Genomic DNA, 15,627 nt, shown 5'->3' with positions numbered 1-15,627 from the left:
AATGCATGTTTGAGGTCCTAGGTCTGAAAAGGTTGAAGACTATTGCACTAGTGCAATATTTAGACACTCTTGTCATTGGAAAGATTGTAGTGTTTTCATACATTTAGGGAACTGGTGGCTAGGAGAAAAAGTGGGATACTTTTTTAAAAAAGGCAACACAGTAGAAGAGAGTTGTGAAGCAATGATTATTCTGTCAGGCATGGCTTTTGCACAAGTACGAAAGAGTGCTGAAAAATGTGTTGGAAAGCACAAGGCATACATACAGGGAAACTTCCAGTATGATGCAATAGTTTTTAAATGGTGTTCCTAATTTTCTTCAGAAGCTTCTTAGGGGACCCTTAATAAGATCATTGATGGGAAAATGGGGCTTAGGAGACAGAAATGAAGCAGGAGAAAGACTTACTGAATTATGTGAAGCCAATAACTTGTTTCTTGCAAACACATTTTTTGAGCAACCAAAAAGACGACTGTGCATGTGGACATCACCAGATGGTCAATATAGGAATTAAATTGATTATATAATTGGCAACAGAAGATGGAGAAGTTCCATACTTTCTGCAAAAACAAGAACAGGAGCAGACTGTGGTACAGATCATGAACTGGTCATATCGAACATCAGATTAAAGCTAAAGAACAGCAAAGCAAATTAGTCAATTCTACTGCCTGCCCCGGGCCCCTGTACCCACACGCACGCACACCCCACCTACTTCTCCTTGAAGGGCCCCTCCTTAGGGTGGGTGTTTAGCGCTCCCTTCCACGATCGGAGGGGGAGCTCCCGGGCACCCCCCTACTGCCGCGCAGGCCCGCAACCCCCCCACATGTTCCACCTACCTCTCCCTTGATGGAAATGTTAGATGTGCTGCGGGCGCAAGCCTGCCATCAACCAAAATGGTGCCCAAGGCTTCCCTAAGGGACTGATGTCTCCACCACCATCTTGGTTGATGGCATGCATGCGTGCTAAGCACGCACATCCCTGCCATCAACCAAGATGGCGGCAGGGGCATCAGCGCCTTAGGGAAACCTCGGCTGCCATCTTGGTTGATGGCAGGCTTGCACCCGCAGTGCAAACATTTATGTCAAGGGAGAGGTAGGTGGAGCATGCAGGGGGAGTCACGGGCCTGCGCAGCACTAGGGGGGTGCCTGGGAGCTCCCTCTCCGTGATCCGAGCCGTGGATCGCAGAAGGGAGTGCTATCCAGCCACCCTAAGGAGAGGCCCTTCAGGGGGCCCTTGGGACCTAGGGGCTCTCGGCCAGAGCCTGACCTGGCTCCCTCTGGTGCCGTCCCTGGCTAAGGCTACCACATGGATTATGTTCCTGAAGCAGTCCTGACTCCTCTCTAATTGCTAAAGTGGCTGTGCTGCATAACCTTTGTAACAACAAATGGAGTGGAAGCCTTACTAGTAGGGCTGGAAAGGTGGCAGTCCTAATACTTAGATTTCACATGTTTTTTTCTGCCACAATGTACATGGTAGGGACAATATTTTCCATAGCTATATTTTTGGATTAGGACTGGCTGCGGTGAAGAGAGCTGATTGGCCTGAGAATATTAAATTGACAGAAATGCCTCCACAAGTTGCTGTAAATTCAAGGAAGTATAAAATGTGTGTGGGACCAGAAAGAGTGTGTGGGTTTGAGATTCTGGGAGGGAATTTTTTTTAAATTGGGAGGTCTGTGTCCCAGTCCTAGTGGACCAGCCTCCACAGAACTGTTCCTGCTTGTTACTCACAAGCACTCTGTACCAGCAACTGGAGGGAAGAATGTGGGTGGACCAAGAGGTGACAGAGGCCAATCAAACAACTCCTTGCCAGATTGACTACAGTCCATTTTACTATTATATAGCAACTGAGCAGAAGGAAAAAATTAGTGGGGGGGGGGAGACAGAGAGAGAGAGAGAGAGAGTGCACAGTTGGAGTATGCATAAGCCGCAATATTGATTCAGCTGCATTAGTTATACAGAACTGTGCCTTTGCAGCTAGAAATGATAAGGATAGGATTCTTATGGGATTTAACTCAAACTTAATGTAGGAAAAACTACTAATGGGGGATGGACTGGAGCATATAAATATATTTACTATTTATTATTTATTTAATTAATTAATTTTATTTATTTACTTTATTTACTTATTTATTTACTTTATTTAATTTTATTTATTTACTAGGCCCCAGGATGTGTACATTATCAAACAGAGTCACAGGTAACATTCACACCATACATTTAAAAAACATTTATAACTGCCATGGCTTCTCCCAAAGAATCCTGGGAAGCATAGTTCACCCCTCACAGAACTACATTGCTGGACAATACAGATAGTGAATGTCCTGAACACAGGACTGCCATCATTGTGAGGGAGCTGAGTTGTTTTAATATTGACATAGCAGCACTCCAAGAAACCTGAAGAGCAGGAGAAGGACAACTGAAGGAAGAAAAGGAGGTTATACCTTCTTCTGGAAAGGACTGCCTGAACAAGAACGACGGATACTTGCCAAAAACCAGCAGGCAACTATTCTAAGTGCTTATGTACCAACATTAGATGCTGATGAAGACATCAAGGAAAATGTTTATAACCAGCTGGACACCATCTTATCAGAGTTACCTAAGGAGGATAAAATTATCCTTTTGGGTGATTTCAATGCAAGAGTTGGGCGTGATTTTGATTTATGGCCAGAAACCATTGGGAAAGAAGGAGTTGGCAATAGCAATCTGAATGGCATTCTACTTCTGACTAAATATACAGAGCATAATCTTGTTATCACAAACACACTCTTTTGTCAGAAAAATAAATTTAAAACATCATGGAAGCACCTTCGGTCAAAACACTGGCATCTCCTAGATTAAGTAATTGTCCGTGCCAGAGATCGTCGTGATGTACTCCTCACTAGGGCCATGATGAGTGCTCATGACTGCTGGACAGATCACCAATTAATTCAGTCCACTATGGCCATTAATATTGTTCCTCCAAGGAAGAAAACCAAGGCGTAAAATGAACATCCACGCCCTTCAAGATCCTATTAAGTGAGCCTGCTTTCAAACAACTCTCAAGAAACATCTACCTATGGAACTCCTTGAAAATGTCGAGGAACACTGGATTAAACTGAAGACATCCATTATTGCAGCTTGTGAACAAACTATTGGATACCAAACTAAGAAACATCAGGATTGGTTTGATGAGAATGATAGTGAGATTGAACATATCATCGACAAGAAAAGGAAAACCTTCCAGATATGACAGAAAGACATTAACTGTGCTGCTGAGAAAAAAATCTATGCCAGCGCAAAGGCTGAGGTCCAAAGAAGAACTAGAGAACTTAAGAACACCTGGTGGATAAAGAAAGCTCAAGAAATCCAGCACTTTGCAGATGCTCATGATGTATGGGGCTTTTTTAATGCCACAAAGGCCATCTATAGACCAACAAATTACGGTACAAATCCCTTATGTTCAATGGATAGCAAACTTCTTAAGGATAAAGAGTCTATTGCACTGTGCTGGAAAGAGATTACCATGACCTCCTTAATCGTAACTCTATCGTGGCTGATGAGGTCTTCTTGCGAATTCCACAACAACAAACTAGAGACAAGCTTGCAGTATCCCCTGATTTGGATGAAGTCAGTAAAGCCATCAATCAAATGAAGAACAACAAAGCTAGTGGACCTGATGGGATTCCTGCTGAAGTCTCTAAAGAAGGTGGGCCTGAACTTACACAACAACTTCATAAACTCATCGAAAAAATCTGGATGATGGAGGAGATCCCGGAAGACTTTAGGGACGCCATAATTATCACCCTTTTTAAGAAGGGTGATAGAACAGATTGCGGGAACTATTGGGGTATCTTTTTTCTTGCTACCGCAGGTAAAATCCTTGCAAGGATCCTTGCAAATTGCCTCCTGACAATCTCAGAGGATGTCCTTCCTGAATCTCAGAATGGTTTCTGCCCTTCCAGGGGGACAGTGGACATGATCTTCACTGCACGACAGCTTCAAGAAAAATGCCGGGAGCAGAATCGACCTTTATATATGGCGTTTATTGATCTGACTAAGGCCTTTGACACTGTGAATCAAACTGCTCTCTGGACCATCCTTCTGAAAACTGGATGCCCTGATAAATTTGTGAATATTTTGCGACTCCTTCATGACAACATGACAGCAACAATTTTGGATAACAATGGCTTTCAGAGCGATCTATTCAGAGTCGGATCAGGTGTAAAACAGGGATGTGTCATTGCTCCTACCTTATTTGCTATTTTCATTGCTATGATTCTACACCTTATTGAGGGGAAACTTCCTACTGGTGTGGAAATCATATATCGAACAGATGGAAAGCTTTTTAATCTCAGTAGGCTGAAAGCAAAAGTAAGGTAATGTCAACCTTGTCATGAACCTGTATATGTTCGAGTTATTAAAATCCATAAATGTAAAATCTTGGTTCAAGCAAAGAACTCTGGGAGTTTAACCGTTAAGAAAGACAGGCCTCTGACAGAATAACATATTAAGTTTCGGTTTCCAGCTGAGGACGGTTAAGAAGAAGCCTAAACAAGAAGCACCTGGCTATCTGGGCTGATTAGCAAGTGCCTGGCACTCAAGGCCATTCTTGGCCTGTGAAGTTTGAAACATCGTTTGGGAGGGGGGCCTGGAAGGGGCGAAAAAGTGAGAAACATCTAGAAAGGGGTTACATCAGAAATCTCCTGATTGGTTAATGAATCCTGGACCGTTGGGATTCTTTTCCTTAAGTATAGGGCTGGAGACCCATAGCCTTTGTTCCTTGCAGTTCCCTTGGGAAGGTTCTGAAAGTTCCTTCGGAGTGTTGCCTATGGGAGGTAACCTATGCAGGGTTCCATTTTTTTTGTGTTTGATGCCAATCTCTCTTAGGAGAGACGCCACTTCAACCATCTACCTCATGTGTAAGTATTAGGTTAGAAAGGTTGTTATTTTCCTGTTGTGTGTATGAACTCTCTTGTATGTACCTAAACCCGTTTGGGTGTATGGTCTTAAAGGATTACTTGCTGCTATATTCTGATGTGCACTTATATATTTTTAATAAAGCTACTTCTATTTAACCTGGTGTGTTCATTGAGAGAAAGGGTGGTTCTGAATTCAGCACCTTGACCATCTCAGTCACGTAACTACCGAAGAGGGAAAAAGAAGTTAAAAGCTTGATTCTACTTTGTGGGTTTTACCAGAGGTTTCCTGACAAGGAGTGTAAATTTGGCTCTTGTCTTTTTGGACCTTGGTTTACCTATTGTCTGGGCTCAGAGATCCCCTAGCTCTGAGTGGAACCAGTAAAAGGGGTGGTGGCAGCCTACCTTCTACCTTGCAGGGTTGGTGTTGGATTACACAGCCTTGGCAAGGGTGAATTGGTATTTTTTGGTTCCAGATCAATTGCCCTAAGGGTGGGGAATTGGGTCTGACGCATGGTCCTTGTGCCTTGACGGCTGGGATCCATGACAAACCTCTCTCGTAGAACTTCAATATGCCAATGATAATGTAGTCTCTGCGCATTCAGAGAAAGATCTTCAAACTATCCTAAATGTCTTCACAGAAGTATATGGAAAGCTTGGGCTCTCACTTGATATTAAAAAACCCAAAGTGCTTCATCAACAGGTGTGAACTAGTCCCTCTGTAGCACCATCAATCCAGCTTAATGGTGTGACATTGGAGAACGTTGATCACTTCCCCTATCTTGGCAGCCTTTTCTCTGTAAAAGCTGACATCGATGCTGAAATGCAACATCGTCTGAGCCCTGTGAGTGCCGCATTCTCCCGAATGAAGCGTAGAGTGTTCAAGGATCGGGATATTTGCAGGGAGACCAAAATGCTTATTTACAAAGCCACTGTACTACCGACCTTACTGTATGCCTATGAAACATGGACCATTTATAAATGCCACTCCCAACTTCTTGAAAGTTTCCACCAACGCTGCCTCCGGAAAATTCTGCAAATTACTTGGGAAGACAGATGGACTAATGTTAGCATTTTGGAAGAAGCAAAGACAACCAGTGTTGAAACAATGATCCTTCAACATCAACTTTGCTGGACCGGCCATGTTGTTTGAATGCCTAATCATGGTCTTCCAAAGCAGCTACCTTACTCCCAACTTAAGGATGGAAAAGGGAACATCGGTGGACAGCAAAAGAGGTTTAAAGATGTTCTTAAAGAGAATCTAAAAAAATGTAACATGAACATCAACAACTGGGAAGTCTTGGTCCATGAAAGTCCCAAATGGAGGTCAGCTATTATCAAAGGTACTGTGGACTTTGAAGAAGCACGAATACAGGGTGAACGGGACAAACGAGCTAAATGGAAGGCACTTCAAACAAATCCTCATCGCGACCATCTTCCATCTGGAAACCTATGTCCTCACTGTGGTAGGCTGTGTGGATCCAGAATTGGCTTCCACAATCACTTACGGACCCACTGTTAAAGACCTTATCTTGGAAGACAATCTTACTTGGCCACGAGTGATCATCAATGAATGAATGATGTGAAACACTTGAAGAACACTCAGAATGGGTCATCTCAATGACTGCGGTAGAAAAGAAAGCCACTGGTGCACTACACAAAAATGCATAAATCCTTGAAACCTGAACACAGCAATAATGCAAAACCTTTATTTATTTATTATTTGATTTATATCCCACCCTTCTTCCCAGCAGGAGTCCATGCTGAATGAAAACAGTCACACATTTGCAGCAGCAAGTCATTTAGGCTACAATCCAATACAGTACACACTTATCTGGGAGTAAGTCCCATTGAACCCAATGAAGCGTACTTCTCAGAAGACATGTATTGGATTGCAGCCTTAGTGTGCTTGCTGCCAGTCAGAATTCCAACAACTCGAACTGGATGCTAATAGCAACAAACTCATCACTATTCAGAAAAGGCTTGTAAAAAAAATGGGGGGGGGCATATGTGCATAGTAAATCTTCCCCAGAAATATGAAATCTTAAAGAGGCTGACAAATCTCAAAATAATTACTGATGATATTCAAGTACATGGAAGTTCCATAGAGCAACATGCCAGTAAGGCTCTAAAGCTTTTGTCGAGGTTCAAGGAAAACAGCCTTGAAGTGGAAACAGTGAGATAGTTTGGTCGCAGTGTAAGGGGAAACATTACAGCAGGCCCAGGTAAAGCAGAAGCAGTAAAACAATTAAAGGTGCCATTCCATTAAAGGAAGCTATTAAACTATCTGTTGGAATATGTGGTTCAACTCGAACTGGTGGGTTGGGACTGCATGGGGTTAAAAAGGGTAGATACAGAGGAGACCTCCTGATTGCTAGGCTACACCTATCCTTTGATCTCATGCTGACTCTCTTCATTCCTGTTAGACTGATGTTCTCAGGATGTTGACCACATCTTCCGGCTTCTTCTTCATTCTCTTGAGAGAGAAGACATCTTCTCTTTGTCTGTCTCTCTCCTCCCAGTATGAGGGCAAACACTAGGGTTAGTGTTTTCATCTCCAACTTAGCTAGTTAGCTAGATGTAGAACTCTTTCCTATCAAGTATGTACTTCCAGAATAAAGTAGTTATTTATTTTAAAAAGTCTCAGTCTGACTAATTCCAGGGAAGTTGTAACCTTTAGCAAAGATTCAAACACATAAAGCTCAAGTGCCTAATTTCACTACTCTGCAACACTGTCTAGGATTGGTGACCTACCTATTGAGACTAAAAAGAATAGTGGCAAACATCAGTGCATCTCTGTAAGACTTGGGGGTGGGGAGAAAACACAGAATGACATTGGGACAGAAACCTGGACAAGACCTGCCCACCGAAACAAAACTAAAATACTATGACAAAGAAGACCTTTGGGGGGAGGGGGAAATCTCTGGTCACTACTTTCCACACTTCAGAAGGAAGGGGAACCTGGAGAAAGGCTTTTGAGGATGCCCTCGGCGGGTTCATGTGAAAGATAGTGGTTCTTTAGGTATCTGGGTCCCAGGCCTATACAGAATTTAAGAGCAAGAAGCAGCATTTTGAATTCGCTCAGAAATGGACCAGCAGTTAGTGTCATGGTTTAAATGCTAGAGTCTCTTCACACACGCATCACACATGTATGATATATAATTTGAGGTGAAGGAAGGGCTATAAGGGAATTTCAAAGCCTGTGTTCAGGATTCCAGCTTAGTCCAGTGTCGTGAACGACGGGGATGGCTCCTCCTGACGAGGGTCCTGTCAACAAAGAAGGGCTGGGAGCAGTATGCAAATCCAGCAGTCCACTGTGCTCATGAAGGTTCAATACAGGCAACCTCACGATGCTGAAGTTGGTTCCTAGTTCCCAGTTCCTTATTTGCTTGAAAGTTCAAAACACTAAAAAAGAAAATTTGACAGCTACAGCAACTTCAAGCCAAAGTTAACATGTCTCTGAACCCCAAAATATATGTTAGGGTATCCTGTATGATATATCGCTGTGATCGGGGGACTCTCCCCATCAAGAATATCAACAAATTTATTCAATCAAAATCATCATGCTTCTGAAATGGTCATAAATGCATAATGATATCATAAAAATCATAAAAAATAAGTAATTGTGGATGCCCACCCCACAATCTGCTCTGGGTCAGGACAAATCATACACCCCAGGAAAGGGGAGGGTGTCCTCTATAACATGCCAGGGCATCCCACCTGGCCCAGAGCTTCTGCTGGACGCAGGGCACGGATAAGGGCATCTACACACAACCAAAATGGAAAATGGGTTTAATCCGTGCCCTGCGCCCAGCAGAAGCTCTGGGCCAGGCGGGATGCACTGGCATCTCATAGAGGACCCCCTCCCCTTTCCTGGGGTATATGATTAGTCCTGGCCCAAAGCAGATTTTAGGGTGGGTGCCCCAGTTACTTATTTTTTTCTGCCTCTTTTGTCCATTTTGGTTGTGGAGATGCCCTTATCCGTGCCCTGCGCCCAGCAGATGCCCTGGGCCAGGCTGCAAATAAGAAGTAGTCAGGCTGACAAAAGTCAACAAAAAGTATAAACCGCTGTCTTGCCTCCCCGATTCAGTGTGTGAAGATAGTCTCCTCACCCGGGCTGCGTACTGTAGTGTATATACACTCTCTGCAACTCAAAATATATCCTCTCTGCTTTGTCCCTACCTAACTAGATCCGGGCAGCGACAAATCATGATATTTTGCTCGTGTTTGGGACACTAACAAAAAACTGGAGGACATAGCTTAGAAGTGCTGCAAAGTTCCCACTCCTAGAAGGATGAGCGCTCGCGTCTACACCTTGCATCTCCCCCTTTTTTGTGAAAGCGCCCGGGCTAGCGGGTCGCCTTTCTTTCTTTCTTTCTTTCTCGCGTCCCGGCGGCAGCAGCAAAGAGGCGCAGGAGGAGGAGCCGAAAGACGACCCTGGCCAATCAGGACTTTGCTTGCCAGATTGACTGCCGCCAGGCTGGCAATTCCTCTTATCTAGCGGCGGAGGAGGAGAAGGCGGCAGGCTGGAGGGACCTTTTCCGTCTGTCTGGCGGGCGGGGCGTGCGCTGGCGGAGGGAGGGTTTGGGACGCCGCGGCGCGGGAGGCGTCTGCTCGGCTCTCTGTGCGCCTGTAAGGGGGCGCGAGAGGGGCTGAGGCGGCGGGACCCGGACGGGACAATGGCGGCGGAAGCGGCCTCTCCTCAGAGTCGGCGGTGGCGGGGACCGTGTGCTACTTTCGTCCGCTGGGAGACTTCGCCGACAACGGTGACAGCGGCGGTCGGTTTGCTCCTTTTTCTCCTTCCTGAGGCGACAACTGGTGAGTCGCGTTTTATGTTTTCTAACGGACCAGCCTGGGAGTAGCCGCGTCCGCCCTCTCAGTTCTTCCTCAGCAACATGGCGCTGCTTCTGAAACCGTCCAGGGGAGAAGGCGCTGGCGGTGAAGTCTCGGGGAGATCTGGAGAGGGGATTGCGAGCGCCGTCGTTGGGGAGCAACCGGAGCGGACTGCGGCTGCTTTGAGCAGCTAGCCGCGACTTATTTCGCCGCCCTGCATCGGACGGAAGCACCTCGGCAGCCCTGCCAGCTGCTTCTCCACAAAGGCGGCTGTGCTCACCGTTGCACAACCCTCGCCGCCAGGGACCTCCCCCAAAGGGGCTCCCTCGCTTCTCCCTCCCTCGGAATAAGGCTGCAGGAAGGAGTCTGCCGTGTGTCTAGCTCTTCCTCCATCTCGTGCATGTGTGGATTTAATGTGTATATATATATTTGTGTATGTAGTACAATATAGGACACACACTCCATAAGCTCTACAGAAGAGGTAGACTGTCTCCCTTTTCAATCCAGACAGCGTCCTTCTCTCTAAACTGGGAGAGCCAGGCGTTATCCTTCCGCCGTCTGCAGAATCTCCTTAGGAAAGCCCCCATATCTTCCCCCAGTTCCATAAGATGCTAGTCACTGGTTGGCGCAGATGTCTCTTATCTAAGAGGGCTTGAAGTGATCATGAGGATGAGTGGGAACTTTTGACTTTCTCCCCAAGGGAGGGTCAGCGGCATCTTGTTGTTCTTCAGCAGACCATGGTCGTTGTAATGGCTAGAGCTCTGATACCAACCTATCCTATGTTATCCTTGCAGTGCTTGATACCTAATTTTATCGCAGATGTAGTAGTTGACGCTTGGTAAACTTAGTGTTATTGGGATGATTCACAATCTTCTCTACGTTCTTTAAGTACTTACTGATGTTATAATCCAAATGGGGAATCCAGGATAATTCATACTGTGTGATAATAAGGTGTGGAAAACATGGCAACATAAAATTTGAAGTATTCATGCTGCTTATTAAGAAGGAAGTGCGCTTAGTTGGAAGAAGTTTAAGATTTGAAAGTTAAGTGAAATCAACATACATTCCAAGTAACTGGGACTGAGGCAAAAATGCCACAGTGCTGAAAATTGCATTTTATTTGTAAAAGAGAGCATCTTAATGGATAGCAAAAATCATTAAACTCAAAAGCAGTTGTACCTGTTGCTGTAATAGGGGGTGGGGAGGAGGGGGTTGTGTAAAAGTTGGATTTGCATGGTTTTTGCATGCAGCCCACAAAAATCTACAATAGAACTACAGTTTCCATCCTTGTTTATGGAATGCAGCAGATACATTGTGTTGTGCCACTGCTGTGTTACAAAAACATGAAGTTGAGGTGTGGATTCTCATAATTTTTACAGGCAGTACCTCAAAACTATTATGGTCGCAGTTGACCTGTATGCAAAGATAACTCTATACATATTGAAGATCCAGCACTTCAATGTATTATTATGGTGCAAAACCTAAATTTGGGGCATGATATTTATAGGTAGACCACAATTTTTAGATTGTAAGCCTGAGGCCAGGGACAGTTGATTATTTTTATTTGTAAGCTGTTCTGGAAGCATTTTTTCCACCAAAAAGCAACATAACATACTTTAAAAAATATAACAAATCTTATCACAGTTTGCATCCATCCGTTGAGATTTTACTGCAAGCTGCAATGATGCAAAATCATTTATCTCAAGCGTAGATCCTCATAACTTTTTCATGGACAGACACATCTCAAATTCACTGCTCATATTTGTGTAGTCAGGAAATGCAGTGTAAAAACCACAGATCCAACACTGCCATGAGAATTTTAACTGAAGGGTAGCATAGAAAAATGTATAAATAAATACATTTCAATGTATTGTGGCACTGGTGGTCCCAAAATCTAGATTTCAATTGAGGATGCTCATGGATTCTCATTTTTACTGGCAAATTCTCCAGTTCAATGTGAATTCTGCAGGTTCACATTTGTGCCCATTGATATTACTGTAAAAATGGTTCATCCAGTACCTTCTGGCATTACTGTAGTGCAAACAAATCTTGATCCATGGATGTTCATGAATCCTGAAGAATGTTAGGAAAAGACCACAAAAACCCACTAATCACAGTTCAAGTGCCCACAGACAAGACCAGTTGCTTGTGGCACAGCTGTGTTACCCTGGCCTGAGATATGGATTCTCTTGGGGGTTTTGCATGGAGACACTCCAAATCCATTGCCTAGAATGATACACCTCACATCCGTGCCCCTAGACTATTTCGTTAAAAAATCATGGATTTTGTATGATGTACAAACCTGGTACTGAGGCATGGATTTTGATGATTTATATCTGCAAATGCCCCAGATGTGCAGTTTAATTATTGTGTATATCTATAATGAGGGAGTAAATAAAAAATCCTGAATGTAATGTTTGTTTTAGTGCAGAACCCTGGACCTCTGTCTTGTACATGGAAACCTGAAAACTTGTCTAATCATAGTTCATGTTTACGTATACTCACTTAAAATAAAAACTGATTCAGCACTTTGTAGTTCTGCAAAACCTGATGTAAGAATTCTCATAGCTGCTACATGAAGAATACAAACTCATCATATTACATTATATATTCATAGATTCTTATTATTTTTAGCTGCATGAAAATAATGGATCCAACGTGTATTATGGTATTTCAATGACACAAGACTGTATTTCTGACGTAAATCCTCATGTATTCTTAGTGTAGTTCAGCACTTGAGCACAGGAATTGTATGCAAAAGATCACAGGTTCAATATCCATTTGGCCCACAAGGCCGTTGTGATCTAGCCATGCCCAACTGCCCTACACCTGATGTCATATGACCTCAGGTGTGCGGCATGTAAAGATGCGGCTGGGTCAAAGGGGGTTTGCAGGGACTTCTGATAAGCTGATCGTTGGCACCTACAAAGCTTTTCTGTTTAGGCAATCCTTTTCAGACATATAGATGTTGATCTGTTTTAATCTTTTTAGTTAGTAGCTGTTTTCATTGTTTTAAATATGTCTTTAATTACTTGTTTTTAACTTTTATTGATAATTTTAATGTTTTTTGTAAACCACATAAGAGTTCTTTACATTCAAGCGGTCCATAAATTTTGTTAAATAAATAAATGAAATAATCCATTCTTCATCCCACAAACTGTCATGGCTGCTTCTCATAAAAAAGACCCTATATGGTAATAGTTTAGCCATTCATAGCCTTATTCTCCATAAATTTGTTTAATCCATACTTCATCTCACCAACTGTCATGGCTGCTGGTCATTTTTAAAAATGGAAATATTTTAAAGATATCCTATAGTAAAAAAGATAGCATGCAATACACAGTACAACAAAGAGCTGCAAGACCTAGTTGTACAAATAAAACAGTGGTGTAAATGTACAATCAGGACTCTTAAAGTGTGCTCCTGATTGTTCCTTGGCAAGGGATGCTTGGTTGGAGTTTGCTTTGCAGTGTGGCTTAACTGAAGCCACACTACAAAGGAAAAATGGGTCACCTGATGTCATGGTGACATCATGTGATTGAAAGGTGGTCAGCCCTGCCCACTGATCAGAGTGGCCTGCATGTGTAAGTGTGTATGTGTGTGAGAGAGGGAACCCAGGATCTGGTTCACTGGCTGGAAAAGGTTCCCCATGTTGCAATGATTTATTTATTATTTATTTTTATTTATTTAATTAAGCTTATATACCGCCCAACTAGCAACAGCTCTCTGGGCGGCGAACATTAAAAATACAATAAAAATAACACAAAACTGTACACAAAACTGTGCAGTCTAAAATCAAAATATAATAATTTAGAATTAACAGGAATTAAAATGCCTCAGAGAAGAGAAAGGTTTTAACCTGGCGCCGAAAAGATGATAGTGTCGGCGCCAGGCGCACCTCCTCGGGAAGACCATTCCATAGTTCGGGGGCCACCACTGAGAAGGCCCTAGATCTTGTCACTACTCTCCAGGCTTCCCTATGAGTCGGAACCCGGAGGAGGGCCTTCGTAGTAGACCGTAGTGTACGGGCCGGTTCATATCGGGAGAGGCGTTCCAACAGATATCTTGGTCCCGCGCCGTATAAGGCTTTATAGGTAAGTACCAACACTTTGAATCTGGCCCGGAAGCATATTGGAAGCCAGTGCAAACGGGCTAGCACAGGTGTTATATGCTCAGACCGCTTAGTTCTTGTTAGCAGTCTGGCCGCCGCATTTTGCACTAGCTGTAGCTTCCGAATCGTCTTCAAAGGTAGCCCTACGTAAAGCGCATTGCAGTAGTCCAGACACAAGGTTACCATAGCATGTACCACTGATGAGAGGTCCTCCTTACTCAGATAGGGACGTAGCTGGGCTACCAACCGAAGTTGGTAGAACGCAGGTGAACACATCCCTAGGTGATGGAATTGTGCCTGCTGCCCTTAAACAAACAGCCTGACCACTTCTGAAGAAACTGGACTCTGGTTTACAATAATTACAATAATTACCACCTGGTTACAAATACCCCCTTTTTGGGGAAAGTGGTGGGAAAGTGGTGCTGGACCAGTTACAGGGGTTCCTGGAGGATATGGATGATCTGATTCCATTTCAGTCTTGAGTTCAGGTGCGGTTTTGGGACTGAATCAACATTGGTCTTCCTGATGGGAGAGTATCGAGAGTAGGACAGGGAATACAGCTCTGCTTCTTGATCCCTCAGTGGCTGATTGACCATGGTATCCTCTAAGGCTGATTCTATGGGATAGGTATTGGGGGCACTGTTTTACAGTGGTTCCGCTCCTACCTCAGGGCTGTGTTCAGTATTGTATTTTGGTCCTTACGTTATAGTGTGTTGTAGGGCAGAATCTTGTCCTCAGTGCTATGCAACATTTATGATTGGGAACCTGTGGCCCTCTACTCTAGTAGTCGTTGGACTCCAGCTCCTATCAGCCCCAGTCACCATGGCAAATGACCATGAAGGATGGGTGTGTTGATGTGAGATGAATCCAAAGCACTGCCCGACCATAGGAACCTAGCCTTATGGAAGCCTTGGATAATTTATCTTTAATCCTCAGCTTTAATCATGTTGGAGATGTACAGTTTTTTGAGTGCAGGAACAGTTTCTCGCAATATCTCACAAGCTGTGGATTTTGAACCCTGAAGATGAGTCTGAGAGTCAGATAACCCATGGTGAAGTCTAGCTTGTACATGGTCAACTCTAGATGTTTCCTCTCAGACGCTGCTCTGATTATCATTTTCCTGCTGCTGCAGTACTAGCATGATCTCCTCAGCCACTTGCTTGAAGATAGCTCTAGACATTTGAAAACTATCACAGAAATGAACACTGTCCCATTTATCGAAGCCCACCATGGATAACAGGGCTTCTGTGATCATGCAAGGCTCCATCTCCACATGGCCCAAGATAGTTCGCCATACGTCAGGTCATCCAAGGACTCTTGTACTGGATTAGGGATTACTTAATAACCCCCAGGATGTTGGACATTTAACCTGTTTTGCTAAATTCTCATTCCTACACATGGACTCCCTCATCCTTATTTTCACCTTCTCCCTATGGATCATCACTAACATCACTCTCTAACAAACTGTCACCCCCTTGAGCATTAGCCTACATGCTGAATGTGCATTGTTTCATGGTTTGCATCACACTCCATTCCAGGATCTTGAATAAAGTTGTGCTCAGGTCCTGCCTGTGGGCTTCCTATGGGCACCTGGTTGGCCACTTTGAGAACAAAATGCTGGACTAGTTGGGCTTTCAGCCTGATCCATCAGTGCTCTTCTCATGGTCTCATGTTTGCTAGCTGTCATTATGACATCCAGTGACTGACAAGTGGGTGGTCTTGCCTATCTATCCAGGTTGGCTCAGGGGGGTGGGGGAATTATGGATCTGTCTCACTGGTTGGATCCAGTTT

The 15,627-nt window shown here is 43.9% G+C and overlaps 1 protein-coding gene across 1 annotated transcript in view; it reads left to right on the top strand.

Moving 5' to 3' along the window:
• Positions 1-9,385: 9,385 nt before the first annotated feature.
• The window catches only part of TGFBR1 (transforming growth factor beta receptor 1), a 49,605-nt gene continuing 43,363 nt past the window's right edge, over positions 9,386-15,627 (top strand). The window contains exon 1 of the mRNA XM_061588281.1: positions 9,386-9,710. Coding sequence (XP_061444265.1) covers positions 9,572-9,710 — 139 coding nt within the window. The 5' untranslated portion in view covers positions 9,386-9,571. The remainder of the gene's footprint in view (positions 9,711-15,627) is intronic.

Source organism: Rhineura floridana, chromosome 11 (assembly GCF_030035675.1).
Source record: "Rhineura floridana isolate rRhiFlo1 chromosome 11, rRhiFlo1.hap2, whole genome shotgun sequence".
NCBI classification, from domain to species: Eukaryota; Metazoa; Chordata; class Lepidosauria; order Squamata; family Rhineuridae; genus Rhineura; species Rhineura floridana.
Note: the sequence above shows the minus strand (reverse complement) of the source record. Positions and strands in the feature narration are given on the sequence as shown.